Source organism: Ambystoma mexicanum, chromosome 3p (genome assembly GCF_040938575.1).
Source record: "Ambystoma mexicanum isolate Mex_15411 chromosome 3p, UKY_AmexF1_1, whole genome shotgun sequence".
Taxonomy (NCBI): domain Eukaryota; kingdom Metazoa; phylum Chordata; class Amphibia; order Caudata; family Ambystomatidae; genus Ambystoma; species Ambystoma mexicanum.
Genome location: NC_090925.1, coordinates 353,119,053 through 353,139,843, shown reverse-complemented (window position 1 = coordinate 353,139,843; position 20,791 = coordinate 353,119,053). Strand labels below are relative to the sequence as shown.

At 45.2% G+C, this 20,791-nt stretch overlaps 1 protein-coding gene across 3 annotated transcripts in view; it reads right to left on the bottom strand.

Annotated features, from left to right (window-relative positions):
* The window catches only part of LOC138580441 (targeting protein for Xklp2-B-like), a 364,493-nt gene that overhangs the window by 190,057 nt on the left and 153,645 nt on the right, over nt 1-20,791 (bottom strand). For all 3 annotated transcript variants that reach the window (XR_011304260.1, XM_069650992.1, XM_069650993.1), the window contains exons 7-8: nt 8,132-8,262; nt 7,883-8,040 (exon numbers count right to left, since the gene is read on the bottom strand). Coding sequence is in view for 2 of the 3 variants with exons in the window: in XM_069650992.1 (XP_069507093.1) it covers nt 7,883-8,040; nt 8,132-8,262 (289 nt within the window). In the remaining variant the exon portion in view is untranslated. The remainder of the gene's footprint in view (nt 1-7,882; nt 8,041-8,131; nt 8,263-20,791) is intronic.

Sequence of the window (20,791 nt, the reverse complement as noted above, 5' to 3'; positions counted from 1 at the left end):
TGTCTCCCAAAAGTATGGACAGAGGCCCATGGGGCTGCTTCGCAAATATTGCGAATCGGAACACCCCTCTGTAGAGCAGTGGAAGCAGCCACACCCCTAGTAGAGTGAGCCCGTAAGCCTACTGGAGGGTCCTTTCCAGCCAAACGTTAACACTCAGAGATCGTCTAAATGATCCATCTAGACAAGGTCTGTTTGGAAACAGCCTGACCCAAGCACCTTCCAGCATAACCAACAAAGAGCCGATTGTCCACTCTGACCCGGGACATCCGTGCTAGATAGAAACGCAAAGCTCTTCTAAGATCCAACCTATGGAGCCTCTCCTCTTCCTTACCAGGATGTGGAGGAGGATAAAACGCCAGAAGAATCACCTTCTGGCTCAAATGGAATTCCGACACAACCTACGGAAGAAAAGAAGGCAGCACCCGCAGGACAACCCTGCCCTTCTGGAACACAGTAAAGGGTGGCTTGGCGGAAAGGGCCTGCAACTCACTCTACGTGCGGAAGAAACCGCAACAAAAAATACAGTTTTAAAGGACAACAGTCACAACGGACAAGAATGTAAGGGCTCAAATGGAGCTCCCACTAGGAACTTTAAAACCAAATTCAAATCCTATCCCGGCACCTGGAAAGGCAACGGTGGAAACACAGTTAGCCCTTTTAGAAACTGAGAAATCAAAAAGGGATCTTAAAATAAGAACATTCCTCAGACAAGTGCTTAAATATGGACAGTGTGGCCAGGTAACCCTTAATGGTACCTACTTGCAGGACCTTGTGGGCTAAAGAAAGCAAAAAAGTCAAAATCAAAGGAATAGAACATTGGAAAGGATTCACATTCTGTACCCTGCACCAGTCGCAGAACTTTTTCCAATGGTACAGGGATTTTGTTGCAGGCCTTCTGGCCAAAAGCAACACCTCCATCATGTCTACGGGGAGGTCCCAATCCTTATACCTCAACCTTTCAGATACCAAGCATGAAGGCTGAGAGACTTTACCTCTGGATGGAGAACCCGACCCCCCCCCCTCCCGTGAGAGCAGATCGTCGGTAGGGAAGACGGCGTGGAGGACAGATGGACATGTCTAGAAGGTCCGGGTACCACGTTCTCCTGGCCCATGCAGGAGCAATGAGGATCATAAGGGAACCGAACCTCTGCAACCCTTGCGGAATGACAGGGACTGGAGGAAAAGCGTACAGCAGTGGGAAGAACCACTCCACTACGAACGCGTCTCCCCCACCCGCCCCCAAGGCTCCTCTTGGAGGAAATTCCCGGGAGCTGAATCTTTCGCACTTCCGGTTGACACTGGTGGCGAAGAGATCCACTTGTGGGGTTCCCCAAAGGGCGAAGATCTCCAACAGAACTTCCTGAGCCAGCTCCCACTCGTGAGAGACTGTGCTCTGCCTGCTCAGCGCGTCCACTGCTGTGTTTTCGTCTTCGGCCAGATGAACTGCAGAGATCGAAATTTCCTGTTGGATGGCCCAGAACCAGAGCTGCATCCCCTCCCTGCACAACGGGAGTGACCCTGCCCCCCCTTTTTTGTTGAGGTAGTGCATGGCTGCCGTATTGTCCCCCATAATCGGGACATTCTTCCCCCGCACAGACGGCCCACCACAGAAGATCCTGTGCGACTGAGGGCGGAATCTGGACGAGATCCGACATCCTGCCGGAGAACTGCGACCACTGCATCTTGAGAGCCCACTGCAGAGATCTCATCCGTAGCCTGGCCTCTGGCACCAGGAAACTGCAGGATGCCATGAGGCCGAGCAACTCAAGAACTCGAACGCCGGGAGACTCTGGGCACATTGAAATTTGTCCATCTGCAAAACGTGATGAGCCCTCACCTGGGGAGGCGAACACTGCCCCGGGGATGTGTCGAGCACTGTTCTGATGTATTGGAGCCGCTGGGTAGGTGTCAAATGGGACTTCTTGAAATTGAGGGATAAGCCCAGCTTGTGAAGGGAGTGGCAGGTGACGGACAGATCTAGGGCTTGCTCGGGAGAGCGTGCCCTGATCAACCAATCATCCATGTAGGGGTAAACATGAATCTCCTCTTTCCTGAGATACGCTGCCACCACCACCACCAGCAGCAGCTTGGTGAAGACCCTCGGGCAGAGGTCAATCCGAACGGCAGGACCCGAAACTGAAAATGCGAGTCGTAAACCACGAACCACAGGTACTTCCTGTGCTTGGGATGAATTGGCACATGAAAGTAAGCATCCTTGAGGTCGAGAGACGCCAACCAATCCTGAAGTTGAAGGGCCTGGAGGACTTGAGAAAGTTACCATCTTGAACTTGTCCTTCCAACGCAAGTCCATGATGGGTCTCAATTCCCAGTATTTTTTTGGGATAAAAAAAATAAGGGGAATACCATCCCTTGTTCCTCTCCGCTACAGACACCAGTTCTATGGCGCCTTTCTCCAGCAGGGATAGGATTTCCTGCGCAAGGAACAGATCCAGACGCTTCAAAGAGCTTCCCTGGTGGATTGTCGTGAGGCCTCTGCCGGAAGGGAAAACAGTAGCCGTGGGCTACGATCTCCAGAACTCACACATCTGAAGTAATGGCTCGCCATTCTCCAAGATGCTGCGCAAGTCTGCCCCCAACCGGCGAACTATGGGACATGGCCTCATGACTGAGCGGACACGGCAGTGCCTGAGGGCAAAGAGGCAACTGCCCGAGCGGCTTTGGCACCTCAAGTACCTTGCTTTCCACCTCTGGTACTCATATGGTGGCCCCTTTGACTGGCAGCTCCTCGCGATCTACCAAAGGTAGTGTAGTACCGAAAGGAACCTCCCCTCCATTGCTGTCCCCTAGGACGAAAAGGCAGAGGTTGACGTACTGCAGCGCTCAAAGACTTCGCTGCAGCTTTGGAGGTCTGCAACCTCTCGTCAGCCTTGCTGCCAAACAGATGAACTCCATCAAAGGGCACGTTGAGAAGACAGGATTGCACATCAGGAGCAAACCCTGACTTCCACAACCACGTAAACCTGCGTATCACAGTGCTCGCAGCCATGGACCGGCTGACACAGTCTGCCGTGTCCAAACCAGACTGAACGGATTCACACATGGCATCCTTGCAGTCTTGCACGAGGGCTAGAAAACCATCCCATTCTTCCCCTTCGGGAATATGCTTAGCCGCCAGATACACAATTCCACAGAGTGTGAGTGAATCTCGCCAAGGCACAAACAGAGTTGTCTGCCTTCAAAGCCATACCCCCAGATGAAAATACCTTCTTCCCCCAACCATCAAAGCGCTCATCATCCCCATCAGGAGGGATGGTAGTGTACGCACCCTGCTTCGCGGGAGCTGTAGCCGCCTGCACCACCAAACTGTCCGGAGTAGGGTGCGTCGACAAGTAGCAGGGGTCACTACTGACTGGGCGGTATTTTTTCGGAAGCAACTTCTTCACTGCCGGTAGACTCTCCGGAACAGTCCAAGCCGCCGCCACCCTTCTTTGCAAAGTCGTGTGAAATGGCAACACCGGGTCAGTGGGTGGACCATGGTCCAGGATGTCCGTCAGATCATCCTGATCAAAATCAGCAGGTGGAGCAGACCACTGCAAGTATTCTGTCACCCTTGACATGAGACGCCTATAAGAGGATTTGGCATGCGTCCCAGGCTCAGGCCTGCCAAACTCCACCTCTGGAGAGGTGTCGAGACCAGTGGTGTCATGCAAGGACTGACCGAGTTCCTCCATCTGACTATACCCCGACAAAGGGACATCAGGAGGCACAACCATCTCATCATCAGACCCTTCCTCCACCTCTGAAATAAACTCCAAAAGGTTGGAACAAATATAATCTGGGAGGAAGAACAGAGTAGGGCTCAAAAACAGGCCTCACAGACTTACTGAGAGCCTTCCTCAGAGCCAGACCGAGACCCCCAGGACTTTCACCGACGCGGAGAGTCGCCCCTCGAGTCATCGGTCAAGAGCCCAGCAGACTTCAACTTACGGGGCTTAGACACCTTAACTACCTTTATTTTCTTCTTACATTCCTGCAAGGCCTTAGATGTCAGGGACTGGCAATCATTGCAGTAGTCGGTGGCATGGCTTTCGCCGAGGCACCAGAGGCAGATGTCGTGCGTGTCTGTGATGGACATCTTCGAACCGCAGTCCCGACATTTTTTAAAGCCCGACTTCGGGGTAGTAGAAGACATTGCTATCGAAGAGAAGAATCGAGCGCGCAGAGATGCCGAAGCAAACACGTTTGCGGAAAAATCGGAACTGAGGCTACGGGCGCCGTGCGTCCTTTATATAGCATCCTGTGACGTCGACCCTCGACGGAGTCCCTCGAGGAACAACAGACGTCATTAACGCAGGACGCCCTATGCCGAAAATTTTCCGAAGCAGCACAGCTGTGGTAATTTCCTGTCAGATGTGGAATATGTCGGAGGACACAATCCCCTCGAAAGATAGTCTTAGAAAAATGGAAAGAAATTATGGGTGCAGGAAAGCATCGGCTGAAAAGACTCCAACCTCTCCTGTGAGAGAAGACTACAGTGTAAGCTAATAAAAGGAAATCAAAAAGTCAAAACATGACCAAAAAAAGATGCTAATGCAAAATACATCACAGTCCAGAGTGTGGAAAACCTAAGGGTCTACGCGAGACAAAAGCTCTGTAATGGTTCAGAGTGCAATGCGGTTCCTTAGAGAGCCCTAGAACTAGTGACTGAACTAGAGCTCCTTAAGGAATGTTCACCATTCATGGATTCAAGAACTGAAACATGTCTAGCCTCAGCCTCTACTACTTGCAAATGCACATGTGAAACCTATTAGCACTACATGGAGTCCTAACTCCACGAGATCTGATATTAAACTACAGTGTCAAAGTTTTCAGGTTTCGCATAGAACAGCCAGCTCCTACCTTCCTTAGATCAAGAGTCACATTTTGCAATTTGCCATTTCATACATTAGCTAGTGTGTGTCTGCGTCTATTTAGGTAGGACTACCAGCTATTGTTTTTCAATATTTATTGAATATAGCATTTTTAATTTTTTCATTAGCTGGTTATCTGCCATTTGTAAGGTTTATTGTACACTTTAGACTGTGGATGCCTCCATTTTTCCTAACCCCTAATGTTCATCTTTTCCCGATGAAGTAGAGGATAGCATACATCCTAAAGAGGGTAAGAGGTTCATAAAGTCAAACATAGCATGACTTGCAGCAACAGTATGCATAAAGTTTCCAAGACTGCATAACAATTTAGTAAAGCAGGTCATAAAAAGCCAAAATATTCTCCGACTCTCGTACATGCAATGTGTAAAGCCGGAATGTTATCTTAATTTTGTGCGCCGCTGGCCGATCAAATGAGCACTTAAGACTTGTGCCACCAATTGGTTGCTTCATACACAGTGTATGTACACATGTCAATGACTCAAGCAAGGAACCCTTTAATTGCATGCTGTCTAGGGCCCTTATTTAACACTGCTGGGCTGTGGGGGGGGGGGGGCTTTTGGTCTACCAGATCAACATTGTTTTAAGCAACATATAAAATCCTTTACACAGAACGATCTGAAATCATCCACCCATTTACCAGGGAGTATTCTTCCTCCCTCCTGCAGACCAGCACATTGCCGTCACCAAATCCTGCTCATAGGAGGACCCATTCAAGTCATAGTCTGTGCTCTGCATGTCAAAGTAAGCTTCGCCTGCATTTCCATCCAATTATAGAGCGAACGAAGCAGTACATTGCACGTTATGTGGCTGTTCAGGTAGCCATGTATTTCACCACTGATTTGGGGCTTGGCTCCACAAAAGCAGATGCTTGGTTCTAGGAAGAGCACAACTTCTGCACTCTCACACAAAACTAAATACTGCAAAATATGTCCCCCGAACACCCAAGTATCTCTGCAGTTATTCTGTGAAGCATATTGTCTATCTTTACAAATAGTTACTTCATGTTGCTGCCCAGATCCACATGCAATTTAGGGTATCCCTGGTGCTGCTCAGGTGACCCAGATAGCATTTCTCAGGCTCTTCGTCTGCATGTAGTAGCCTGGTAGATGACGGTGGGGGGCACGTTTGTGGGGTGAGAGGGTCACTCATCAGGTAGCACTGGACCTTATTTGGGTTAGTGTGCTGGAAATGCAATCAATACTTTGATTGCACCTCCTTAGCGATTAGTGTGTGTGTGGGGGGCATGGGGGGAGAACCCAGTGACAGGGCAAGGCTAAAGTCCAGGTCATAGCAGGCCATCAGCTGAGCAAATTACATTTCGAGCACATTCCAACAAAAACAGTTTGTCAGATGTGCAGGTTCAGAGATGTCTAGGGCTACAATGAGACAGAACTCCAATAATTCCAGTTAGAAGAACAGTATACAATTATTAGGCCCTTAAAATCCACCCCGAGCAATGAACCTTTCAGGTAAGCATTGTCAAACTACTATATAATACATATATGCATCCACACTTTGCTAAAAAGTTGCTTAAGGTAGAGTTATCAGCAATAACTATGCAGTAAAGTCAGTGAAAAGAGATTACACAGTGGATTCAAAACCAGTGAAACATGGGTAACTAATCAGTTTAGGAAAACACTAAAATATGTAAGCGCAGAATTAGAATTAGATCTAGAATTAAATCCCCAACACTTAGTCAGGCCCCATGCCATCTCAGGGCTGAATACCCTAAAGACACAAGTTCTAATGTTCAGCTAGGTTTATTATTGGGTTCCACTTGTTAAGGGAAAGTGCAGGTAAGTAGCTCTCTCTGTCCCGCCACACTAGAGAATGCTTATGAGGGATCCTGGACTACACCACCGATCAGAGTTAGGCAAGGGAGAGTCCTAGGAAGGGATCCATGACCAAGTCTCCACCAACCAAAGTCAGAAAAGAGTGAATTAGGACCAGGAGCCGTATGTGGAAAACAGCAGAGACCACATAACGGAGGCCAGCAGATCTCTGCATTGGCTCCCGGTTTGTTACTGCATTTTGCATAAAATCCTTACCCTGCCCCACAAATGTATTTCAGAAAAACCACCAGAGTCATCTCATGAAGCGTATACACAAAGGACCTGTATTGAGAACTCTACATTCTAACTGGACTAGTCATCTTACCAACTGAGGCAAAAGTTAAAAAAATTGAGGGGTTCAAGCTTTAATGAGTGCTCACCTCTCTGAAATTCGATCCCTCAAAGCATAACATACCATGCCTCGCTAATTTTAAGAAGGCAATAAAATCACATCTTTATTTATTGAATATTTATTAAGCACCTATTCAACAAATGGTGTTTCAAGGCGCCATTAGACAAAAAGGGGGGTGGGTAATAGGGAAGAAACAATGGTCCTACTAGGCCTCATGTCCTTTGGATCATGCAGGGGGAGGGGTTTGGGGGTGCTGGTCGGGGGGAGGGATAATGCTAGGGTGAGAGGGAAGTGAGTGCAAAGTGGAGGCAGACAAGTGCAGGGAGGGGGGGCAAGGAGGAGGGGAAGGTGAGGGCCCCTGGGGCTAGGCAAATGCTACGGAGAGGCCAGGTGGGCAAGTGACAGGGGTGCAGGGAGTGAGGACCACATGCTAAGTGTGAGAGCGGGGTGGACCATGCTCGGAAGGGATGCACACCCGGCCAAGCTAGTCAGCGGAAGGGGTCGCAGAAGGGCAGTGAAAGTGTGGGGGTGGGGAGGGTCAGAGGACTGGGGTGCTGGGGGGGAGGAGCCAGGTTTATACAGGAAAGTAATTCAAAGCCCTCAGCCCCCACTGCACCAATGCAGGCGTGGTCAAACACCTGTGGAGACCCCAATAGTTGCTGTGGTGGTTACTTCATTATATGTGACCAAACAAGTGTTAAGCAAACTACTAAAATATCCGACTTTTACACTTTATCCATCTCAGTGTAAGAGGAGATCATAACATTGCTGCTGAAATGCGAGAGCCATCTACTTCTTGCACTCACCAGGGAAGTTGTTGGTTTCCTGAGGACTGCAGCAAAGTCAACCACTTTAAAACAATCGGCAGGCTTTCTCTCTCGATATCGTCTGGGATGGGCATCAGTGGAGAAGTGAAAATCTACAGGTTTTGTTACTCGGACAACAGATTTTCTTACAGGCTGAACTAAAAGGAGGCAAACATAAGAAAAACAAAAGTCCAACCAAGTCTACACATTTTGACTAGAACCCGCACCCCTGCCAGCTGCTTGGCTAACCTGTGCCTGCAATAGATGCCATTGAATTCCCTTCATTCCGCCTGCGCTGCTGTGCCACCTCCTTCTGCATTTTCTGCATGGTCTCCAGCTCCTGCTCGTCTGTGCTCTTAGTTTGGACAAGAGTTCTCTTCCTAGAAGAGGAACAAACAGCAAGGAAAATGTAGTGCAACCAAGTTCTTGGGACCAGAAACTACAAGACTTGCGCCTCTAGTGGTACCTGTAGTGTAAGGATGGGAAGTTTACAAACCGTAACATCATGCATGCTTTACTACAATACCTCGCTCCCTGCCGCAATCAAAAACAGTGCAACAAGAATTGAGGCAGCAAGGCTGTCTCCCACCACTGGTTTTGGTCAGTGAAGGGGCAAAGAAAACAATAGATAAAGAAAGAAAAACAAAAGTCTGTGGGAGAGTCTAGTGAAAGGAGACTTTTGTTTTGGGTAGCATGGAGGTGTCATGGATGGCCCAATACCCCCGAAAAAGACTATATTAAAGCATAGAAAACAAGGTGCTACACTCCAGACCAACAACTAGATGTGACTATGTATAGGTATCATGTGAATCTAAAACGGTCATTAAGCATGAAAAAAGATAACTGTTCGTGATAGATTCATTTTTAAACCAACCATCTCTTTATGTAAAGGAATGGTTCATTCACCAATAGAGCAGATAATTCACCATTCCGTTGAATTGGTGTAATAGTAAATGGGGCACCAACTTTAACATGCAGAAGTATAAAAATCACTTAAATGCATTGTATTTGCAGGACTATTTAAAATGTATACATGTATATTTTTTTAAATGGCCAATTATTTCCACCGTCTGTTTATTCTCTTTAATCTTTCCAATAATATTCCAGTCAACCAAAGATGAAATTATATAGTTCTACAGAGTGCAACGGGTAGGCATTGGCATGTGATGTTATACATCAAAAAGTAACACGTCTTCCACTTTTGGCAAGTAAAACCGTAGCTGCAATGCCCTTTGTTACAGGAAAGTTAAAATGTTGAAAAAGTACCTACTAAAACGGGCAGGTCTGTATACGGTTTATGAGTCTATGATGGAGTCTATAAAGTCTACACATAGGAGTTTACCTTATTTGTATAATTACTTCAATTTCTGTGCATTCAATAGACTCTGGAAGTTGCCATCCCATTTACTCTTAAAACCACTACATCATATTTTCAGTTAGTGGCCATGGTGGTCTATAGGTACTGGTATTTAATGACCGCGAACTAGCTTCTAAAAGTAAACGAGTGCTATACACAGGTATCCAACATTACAGATACATAACGGTACTCTTTTCAGAGGTAACAGCTATACAGCGGTGGTAGGATACAGAGAGACACAGCTGTACAGGGTGGCAGAGGGAAGGACAGTCGTGGAGTGGGGAGGACAGCGTCTGGCGAGTCAGCTGGCGCAGGGGCATGTGATGGCCTAGGTGAGGTGTTGGAGAACTGATGTGTTTTTTAAATTTAGCATGTCATTCTAAACAAAATTGACAGAATATACATTAAAGAAAATACATTAAAGAAACGACATAGTTCCTATGTAAACAAATAATGACATTCAGGACATAGTGCCAGGGTGTCCCGAAGTACATGACATTTGCCCATTTGAGAGTCAATATCAAGTGGCAGGCAGGGCAGTCAGCTGAGAATGGATGGCATAGGGGCACATCTTCACTTGCAAGTTGCAAGTTAGAATGGTTTTGAACAGTTCCAATGAACAGCTACAATGGCCCAGGGGGACATTTTCAGAGGAATGGGGCTACTAGAGAAGGAGCTAAAGTCAGAGATGGTGCAATTAGGCCCAGGGACAGATGGGGCTATTTTGCATGAAGAGCCATCCAGCAAGGTGACAGTAGGTTAAGGGGGAGGATCTGGATAGAACGTAAAAGGGAGCATTTAGCAAAGTGGAGTATTAGGCACAAATGAGCAAAGGGGTGGCAGAGACGGAGTATGATCCGCTTTCTGAGTAACAGCCCTTTATAAGCATTGAAATGAAGCAGAGACAGCCGGGTCTAAGGGTGTAGGAAAAGAGGAGGGTGGAGACTGTCAGCACTACCAGATATATTAGGTTCCTAAAATTACTGGACTTTGTTCGACGCCCGAAGCAAGGCAAAAGTTCTCTTCTGAAAATGGAGAAGGCGCCTGGATCTTGTTTTTCTGAATGCTTGAAACTTGGCTATCAGCACCAAAGCTTAAAAGGCAAGGGGCAGCTATAAAAGGGAGCAATGTCAATTGGGGGTCGCCACTGCGACCCGTGGAAACTCCTGCGAGACCTGATTTTGCCTCTGCAACCCCTGGTTAAGGGTTGCAGAGGCAGAAAAAACTGAAAGAAGAAGCCCTCATTACATTTATTTATTAAGATATTCTGACTTCAAAAAGAAATTATTTCCATTACAGTAAATTTCTTGTTGAAGTCAGAACATGAGAAATACCTCCCCCATGCCCCACGACATGGAAAGCTCTGGCTTCCCTGCTCTGCGCATGACAGGAACCAAGCTGGTTGCTTGCATGCGTGGAGCATGGGAGACCATCCTGGCCTGCCTGCAGAGGAGTTCCTCGGAGCAGCAATGGATTTTGAAAAAGTGAATGCGTCATTTGTGTGCGCGTATATACACTAGCATAAAGTACCCATACTCTGCATGGGCTGTGTAGACAGATATGATTAATTCTTTCAAATCAATGATCCTGTAGGTCGCCGTCCGAGTCACTTATTACGTGTTTTACAATAAAATACATTGCTCTTAGCACCCAGAGTAACATGATTGGCTACCCGGGGTACTAATAGTAATAATCAGCCTATTGATGAGTTTATAGTGCATTAAAAATGTACTTCAGAACTCTTAATAACAAATGACAATACATTACTTCAAACAACATTCTAAAACAAAAATTAGAGACATTAATTCATTCAACACAATACCATATAATATATGCATATCAGGTCCTCCCTTTCTAACCCCCCAAGATTTATCTTCCACCCATCTGACAAATTACTAACTTTCCTACTTCATTACGGTGGCCCAATCGAGAAAAACATTTCCCCCCCAATTTGGTTGATCACCATTCAAAAATTCACTAAAAATGGTCATTCAGATAGAGTCTCCATACAAGAGCTTTGCCCGCATGACTGCACTGTTTAAATCCTCTTCTCTCCTTATGAAGTTTCCCCAACCACATTTTCCTCAGCCCTAGTGTTGCGCAACGGCCAATCAGCCAATGTTTTAACATTTCTGCCTCCTCTGGCTGTTTACAGAGCAGACAATGTTTTTCTTGCAAAGAGATTCCCTCTTATGGGACTGTGCGATATATGACCCACCCAACGGCATTGCCCCAAATCACCAAGCTGCATTTGCGCAAGAAACCGCAACCTGGCTGCGCTGGCTCCTGTGCACACCAGGACCTCAAAACTGTTTTGGCAGCAAAAAAAAAATAAAAAATGGCTGCACCATCCTAACTAGCACACTTCAGGCAAGATGGAACAAGGGGACACATTGAAAAAGTATGCCAGTGTGTTCTGAAACCTATAAATGCAATCAAGTGAAAAGGAAAGCCTGCCTTAGCTGCAAAAGCTAAAAATCCCCTTCAAAATGAAAAGTATACGCTTTAAACATGCCGCCTTGACGCCAATTCGATCAGTCATTCTGAAACCACTGAGTAAAAAGGCCCAGTCATGCCCAGAATATTTCACTGTGCTTCACCAAAACCAGGCATAATTCCTGAGTGACACTCGGTCAAACCAACTGAGGGAAAATCAAGAAGCAACTTCATTTTCACTCGCACAGGAATATTTCTTTCCAAATGTATCCAGGCGCAGCAGTTTAAAGAGACTAACTGAGCCAGGTCAACTGTAAATGTATCTATACATTAGATAAAACTCCTGTATTCAAGGAAAGGACTACAGCTGCAAAGACAGTGTGGGCAATCTAAAGGAGCTACCAAACCAAACTTAAAGACAGAAATGCTAGCAGTTTTAACATTTGGAAAAATGGGCTTTGCTGACTGAAGAAAAATTGTCCGGTTTAAAAATAAATTGTTAATGAAAGCATGCTTACATAGCAATGTAAAAGGATTAGGTTAGTGGTGATAATGCACACATAGGCTATCTTCTTTCACAGGTTGTTTTAAGCCATGACCCAAAATAAGAAATTAAAGAGTTTAAAACACTTGGGCTGGATTTGCAAGCTCTCAGAAAAACCAGTCATTCCAGTTGCCTGCCATGAAACTTCCCCCAAGGGCAAATGGACTATCATAAAAACTCTCAGCAGATGCTGACAAACCCCTGATAATTATGGGTTTGAACAGACTTGTCTCTGCTGGGACCCAAACAATGGCGCTCCCAGGGAAAGAAGCCAGAGGTGTGAAGAAGGCAATATAACTCCAGTCAAGGGAGAACCCCCACCCCACACAGGGATGAAATGACAGTTGGTTGCAGTTGAAGTTAAAGAAAAGAAAATGACCCAACAAAGGGACTGCCTTTTGGTTACAAAGACTATCTTATAAAGAAACTTTAAAGACTATCTCGGCAGCAAGAATTAGTAAAAATGTAAAATGTTTGCAGTTTCAAATCTAAGTTTACTTGCTGTCTTTTAAAACTTGGTAGAACTCATTGCCGCATGAAATCAGCCTGTATTCTAAAAACTAGCTTTAAAATGTAGTGGTCGGACCATTCCCAGCCCAAGTATTAAGAGTTAATCTAAGTGGTGGGAAGGGAATAAAAAAAAACAACCAACTAAATATTATGCTGGGGGGAAAGAAAACGGTTTCATAGGATTGAACTGTAAATAATGAGAAGCCATCCATGCCTCAATAGTAGATACAGTGGTTGATGCAAGGTGTCAATAAAATATGAAAATCATCAAATGTGTATTGTCCACAAATAGAAGGCTTGAAAGCTAAAAGAATAAAGAGAACAAAACAAAACGGAGCCAAGCACAGATCTCTGAGGAAAAGGAAGAGTGAGCGCCCACAATATGGGCCCCTTCCAAGATACTGGAAAAGGCCGACCTTAAAGAAGTAAACCTAAGAATTACACCCGAAATATCAAGTGAAAATAAGGAAACTAGTAGGATAGTAAACTGTCAAATGCAGCAGATAAGTCCAGTAACACCAAAATAGAAGTAGACAGTAAGTGCACCCAGAATAGAATTGGACATGCAAGAGTAGTTTGTGGAGTTAAACGAAAAAAAAAAATAAACGATTGTGGGAATGAAGATATAAATTGTGCATAAACATTTCATTTCATTAGCTTTGAAAGAAGAAAATTAGGAAGGATTTTGAACCATAATTGGGAGGATTAGAGCAATCAAGATTTTTTTTTGTGCAGTATGCATTTGCATAGTTCAGCTCCTATGCATGTGCAGGAAGGCCCAGAACCGAGTCCCTAAATTGTCTCCAGGAAGCCCTGGAGCTGGGAGAGCAACTTCCTACCACAAGCCACACCAGACCAAGGACAGACATCCTTGCACAAGTACAAAGGACCGCAGTTCCAGGCAAACATAACAATTTACTCCTGCACTAGACCCAACCCCTTGGCCTGCAAGCAGTGAAGGGACCAGAGGATTTTGCCATGATTCTAGCATACATGCAACACTATAACGAGCACCCATTCGAGTCATGTGGCCAGCCTTTGCAGATTAGCTGCTGAGAAGGGCCAGATGTACCAGATATACTTTGAACTGTTCAGAATTTCCCCCTTTATCTCCTGGTTTACATGCCTTGTGTTGCAAGTTTTATTAAACTTTTTAAAAACCAGACTGAATGCAAGATACTATTGGTTTGGGTTTTATGCATTTGAAATAGTCCTCTTACACAAGAAAAGAACAAAATCAAATCCAGATATGCATTTAAAAAAAGCACCCAAAAAGGGACTGCAAAGAGTTGCCCTATGGGCAGAATGAGAGCTCATGGTTGGGGCAATTCAATACAAGGGAGCGTGGAACCCCAGTGCATAAAGAAGGCTTTGCATATCAGTTCTTTATTCTAAATATGTAATTCTGCATTACGCAGCATCTGTAGAGCCATTTTCAGGATTGGCCTTCTGCAAGAGCAGGTTGTCCCAACAACTTGGGAAGGAAGTAGATTAATGGATACAAATAAAGTATAGCCGGCAAATTCGAAAATACCAGTTTTTTACTTCCTCGGAGTAATATGTTTTGTTAGCTTTCACTATTTGGGAACATAAATTCGCCAGAAAGACAACATTACCCTACCCCAGACAACTTTTCTCCATTTGTCACGTAAAAAAAACCTGTAGACAAGGGAAGAACCCGGAATTAGGTCAATTTTCTTGTTTACCCAAGAACCTTTCGAACTTGCACAGCATACAACCGGACCCTATAGTGAACAAGAAAAAACGGACCAGCCTGGCTCAAGGGAGCAGCAGACAAACCACTAGGTGGCTGCCTATTAATAGCATATAAATCCAAATCCGGATTAACAAACTGGGGCAACGCAACACAACGCTATGCACACCTTCTAGATTACATATCTTGGCACAATGTAACATTAATAGAGCATCTGCATAAGGTTTTTCAAGCTTTCTTCAAAAGCTTTTTCTTCGCACTCCAAATATCAAACCCGATGTTCTGGGGGCCATTTAAATCCAAACCTGCCCTTGCAACATTCAGGAGCTTGCCTTAAACACAGTGGAAGTAATAGTTTTTCTAGTGTGGGCAGGCCCGTGCTAGAACACATTCACCTTCTGGCGAAAGGGTGCACCTGCTCTCCTCCACTCCAAAAACATTTATAAATGAATTGGTTAAAATGGTGCATTTTATAGCACTCTGTAAACTGTCTTTTTGACAAAATGTTTGTCAGTTTTGTGGGGTAATACAAGGGGGGGGGGGGCAATACAATAAAGGCCAAATCAACATTGCAAAGGAGAATGAGAGCACTGCAACACCTCATCAGGATTACTTTGCCCACAATGTATGCCAGCATAAAAAAATATATATTCAAACTCCATGCTGGCTGTGCCCTTGTATGTCTGAACCAATGTATGCCAGGGTTGGCACATAAGATACTCTCCCGTGCGACCCTGGGCCCTGTCTCTGCATCCCATGCTTAAGAGTTGCAGAGGCAGAAAGAAACCAAACTGGAGGGCTCAGACAAGAGCCTGCTTTACATTAATTTCTTTCTGAAGTCACTCTGACCTCATAGCGGAAATATGTTCACTGCTTCTCCGTAATGGAAATCATTTCTATCTGAAGTCGGACAGACTTCAAACAGAAATTATTTCTTTTAGAAGTCAAAGTCCATCCATACCCAGGACACGGATGGAGGCCTCTGGCTACTCTGTTCTACACATGACATGAACTGTTCGTCTTGCTTGGAGCAAGGAGCGAAGGCCTGACACCTGCCTGCAGAGGATGAGTCCCTTGGAGCAATGCATTCCTCAAAAAAAGGACTTTTTTTAAAGGTCTGTGTGTGCATGTAAGGGTGTGTGTATGTGTACAGTACGTAATGTGTGTGAGCGAGTATGCTGCATTGGCGGTGTGCGCAGGTCTGAGTGAATGGTAGATCGGTCCATGTGTGACTGGTGTGTGAACGTACGCACTTGCTTGTGTTTAATGCTTGGCTGAGGAGCGGCTTTGTGGTTGGAGAGGGGATGTGGGGGGGCCAGAGCGCGGTGCGCTAAAATGTAACTTTAATGGGCATCCATGATAAAGTAGACATATGGGTCATTAATGGCTAGATTTGGGAGCAGCCAGTATATCCCTTTCTTACTTTGGCATTACTTTTTCTGGGCTTCACCCATACATGTGTTGTGTTATTGCTTGGCTTGATTGCTATTGTAATGCAGCCAGTTTAGGCAAGATTTCTTATTGTAGAATTTTGAATGACAACCGGAGTATGCCCTTACGTGGGTGTACTGCCATATATTAAAGCCAGCTTGGACATATTTTCTTATAGTATCATTACTGGCATTCTGCGCAAATCACACAGGAGTATGTTCTTACATGGGAATACTGGCATGCATAGGTGCAGCCATCATGGATATGTATGGGCACAGTTATGGTGAAAGTGTTTTTATGGCATTTTGTGAAATAGCATAGAAATACATTGGGAGAAACTTTTTTGAATTGCATCTATTAGAATTTTAGGATTAGATTTACCCTACAAACCAATTGCAAGCTGTCTGGATGTTTACCTAATTTTTCACAGAAAGTGTGCTGTGTAATACACCATTTTAACCCATTATTCAAAATATTCTCAGGGACGGCATGATCACCTGAACCCCCTGCTGGTATATGTGTGAGAAATGTCTCCACACGTCCAATTAAAAAGAATAAGCACCTGCCAACAGTTTAGTGGGTAAATGGGTATAATAAATGTGTGCATGCAAGGCTGTGGCCCAGCCAAGGAGCATGGGCATTTTCTTACATGTTTAACTGGTATTTTGGGCAAAGCCAGCTTGATAATGATTATTACATATAGGAAGGCTTGGGGTGGGGATTTGTAGCACAATGTGGCAGGCAAACCCGACATTTTCTTTAGCATGGCATTTTTTTTACTCACATAAGAGGCAAGGCACATATGTGCTCTTACGGTGGCAGTGCATGTTTTAAAGCAAAGTCAAAATAAGTGTTCTTACATGTTGGGTGGGGGTATACGTGCATCCAAATAAGGCAATGTTTTAGTGTAGCATTGCATGTTTTAGTGGCATTTTCATGCAAAGCCAACTTGATGCCCGTTATTACTGGGCATCTATGATAAAACAAGCATGAGAAAGTGTTGTCTAGACTGGCATTCATTGGCGCCAGTTGGACAGGTGTTCTAATTGCAGCATTGTATTTTTAATGGTGCAGCCAACAGGAGCATGTTATGTGGGTGAACTGGAATATATTGGCAGACCCAGCTGTGACGTGCTTTATTGTATTGTGTGTTAGCTGTTCCTTCTTGAGCGAAATTCTCCCCAGTCAGAGTGTGGGAACCTTTTTCCACACATTCTTTTACTCTTACAATGGGAACCTCTTTTTTGGTTTTTAACGGAGTTATGCTTTCCTCAATCTTTTCTGGCATCTAGGTTTTATTATTGCAGCACAGGGAACTGTGCAGTGTTGCTGGGAGCTCCTAGAGAGTCCCTTTTCATTTTACCCATGCTACCACTGGTTTCCAGGGCAGGGGGACATTTTGCCCCACCTGTAATTTATTTGGTGAGATCAGCATACCACACCGTATGTGGAGTGCAAAGGGGAAACAAGCTCTCCCTTTTCCTGTAACTTGTTACTGTTACAAGTTCAGCTGACAGGATGGTAGCAATGTACCTTTTTGCACTGCGTTTTGTGGACTTTTGTTGGAGGCTACATTTGCAGCTGCGGTAGGGCACACTAGGGTCACCACTGACCTAAAACGGTGGCTCTAAGCCCTGTTCTTGATGCCATGTTCTATCTGGAGTCTTCTACCTGCCTCAGTGGGAGAAGGTCGTCATGGGTCTTCGGTGGGCTTCCCTTGGAAAACCTGACAGAGTGCCTGAAATGACGGAAGTGGGTAGGTGACAAACTCCCCTGGTCCTTGACCTGGAGTGTGCCTGCCTGGATCCAGTGTGCTGAGAGGCAGGCTGCCGCAGTGGACAGCCACCCACCTCCCCACTCCCCAGTTTGAATGAATGTACAGCGATTGGTGGGCTCAGCCAGTTTTCTGGTATAAAAGACGAGGGTCCTGGAGTAGAAACCCTCGAGTTGACCACTGGATTGAAGATCTGAAGCAGAATTTGAAGGACGTCCCCAGCAACTTCCAAGCGACCACCAAAGCCGTTGAATGACTGCTGCCGACCCGAATGTGAATTCCAAGCAAAAGGGAAGATTTTCTGAAGAGGACATTCTCTTCTGGACTGGTGGGCCTAATCCGTCTCAAAATCACCATGCATTTTGCACCGTCCCTTGTAGAGCTGCAACCTCTTTGCCTGCAAACTCGCAATATCCTGGGTCATGTGCCTTTTTGCAGTGTATCTTCTTGTGAAGCGCAGTTTTGGCTGAATCCTTATGGGTATCCTTCTGGGCTTGCGGTGTCTTTCCCACTCCTAGACATCCCCCCTCTGCAAAATAGAGTACCGAGAAGCTTGCCGGACGACAACCGTCACTGTTCCGAAGCCTGTGAAGATCCTCCGCTGGGTGAACCACATGAATCAACCACTCAGCCTAACAGGATTCACGGTAACTATTACCCAAGCCAACACAGTATCTCAGCAGAAGAGCTCCTGGGTAAATGCCTTCAGAATGCAGCAGCACAGGATCCCTTTGGGTCCTCGGGTTCATGGTCTGCAGAATGAAGAAATGGACACTGAAGAAAAACTGGCAGCAGTCCTCGAAAAGTGAGGCTTGCAAGAAAGGATCGTTTGCAGCTTCTTGCAGCTCTGATCTGGTGCCCTTTTACAGGTACCTGATGAAGAAAGAATATCACCGGTTGGATTCTCTTCACCCTTGATACTGCACTCTGGTGGGGGGGGGGGGACTTCAGGGACGTCTCTGGCGGCCCAGCAGTAGTCCACCAAAGTTCAGATGAAACAGGACTTCGTAAGACCATGCACTGCACACTGGCTAGAGGTCCCTGGGTTCTGCCCTTTTGCAGCCAAGCAAGATGACAGCACCTTGAGGGATGGCTCGTTTTGCAGGTCTTCTTGAGACTAGTCGATCTCACCAGTCTCGCCCAGCAAGATGACAGCACCTTGAGGGATGGCTCGTTTTGCAGGTCTTCTTGAGACTAGTCGATCTCACCAGTCTCTGGGAAGGAGTCGTCACATTCACGACCCCCAGGTTGCTTAAAAGTAAGGATTACATCAGGCTCCGGATACACAGCAGAGTCTACAGCTTCTGGAAATCATTGCAGCCATCTTGTCTTCATCTTCCTCTTTGGATTTGGTTATGATAGGTTATTTATAATGCGTTTAATACCCAGAGGAGTCTAAGCACAGACCCAAGGATCAAGCCTGTGTTGCTCCATGTCTTGCTTCCAAGGTGAGAACTTTGCCCCTGAGCTATCTTCCCGAGACTTCCAGCGGTCGACTGGTCAGCAGATTCCAGGATCAGAGTATTTATCAGGAACTAAAGAACAACTTCTGCAAACTGTCTGCAGTTTACAAAACAGGGTGGTCTGGCTGTCCAATCAGGTAAGGTGGAAGAGAAAGGGCTGCAGAGATTTGGACTCCATCGCTTCCTGCCTTCTCAGACACTCTGGAGCCTCTGCGGGGAATACAAAGGATTCCAGCCAAAGGCAAAACTTCAACCTAGGTCGTTCCCAACTAGATTTGCAGACCACCTGAGAAACAAGCAAACGAGAAATGGTGAAAAAAGGAGCCCACCATTCTAGAAGAATAGTGACGCTACTGTGAATTACCATGGCTGATTTGACAGCCTGCGAGTAATCATGGCAAAATCATAAAAAGTAGTTACACTGCCACCAGCAGTTAACTTGTAATTGTAACATACATGTTATCATATAAGTGAGGAAGGGGATGGGGAAACAGTTCATCTCCCCAGCACCCCACATAAGGTGAGGTGTCCTGCTCACTATAAAATGTAAATGTGATGTAAATCACACTTTACCCCTTGGGAACAGTAGTTCATCCCAGTACATGCAAGAGGAATTACAAAGGGGAGCCCAAAGGAGAGTAAAAAAGAGGGGAAAACGTTCCCCACTCACCTAGGGACAAGGAAAAAAAATGATTAAGTCCAAGCAAAATTCTGGGGTTGACACAGGTCAGGAAGACTCTACATGAATATGAAAATCTTACTTCACCCTCGAGGTTAAACATTTCATACCAAAAACGATTATACCAAAATAGATAATGCTTTAATTAGTACTGCCAATATTTAAATGTACTTTGTGAAAAATGTGTTACTCTGTTGGCAAGACATGTTCTGCCATAAATGTAAACATACACCGATTAAGAGTTGTGCACCATTAATTTGCCTGCACTTTGTAGTTCTGCACTGCCAGGCCTTATGAGCAGCCAAGCCTGAAACAATGGGACACTTAATAAATCCTGCTTTGTTTCACTTATAAGTCCTGTACTTTTTTTTATATCCAAGGTTACCATCATCAAAATTTAGAATAATGTCTGAAATATCACATCCGGTAGTGCGATGGCCTTCCGAAAACTCAATGTCTCCACAGCTCCACAATGGTCATGCCAATGGACTGCAATATTAGACAATTACCACGCACTCATCTTGCATAGTTCTCTAACCAAGATATCCAATAATCCAAATTGATTTATCTACATTTAAAAATAAACAGTTACCGGTTCATTGTACACTTCTACGACAGGTGAATGTCTAAATAAAGGTTTGAACACTACTATATGCCACAAACTATATACCTAGTAGATGACAACACAAAGCTACACATCATTTATTCAAAATACATACAAATATGCACCTTGGAAATATAGGTCTGTACAACTGTACATAGCATATTTCAGGCCCCAACGCTACCACCACACCCAGCACTAATAATGAATAAGCAAACATTCTGCTGCACATACAAAGTCTAGTAAATCATGCCCACATGCATTTGCCAATCCTGTGAAGTGTCACGACAGCCTAGTGGGACAACAACAAGCAGGTAAAACTTTACCAAGTACAAAATTATTCTAAATATAAACTCATGTACCTCACCTAGATTTCCATTCTGGTATTAGAAATTATGGA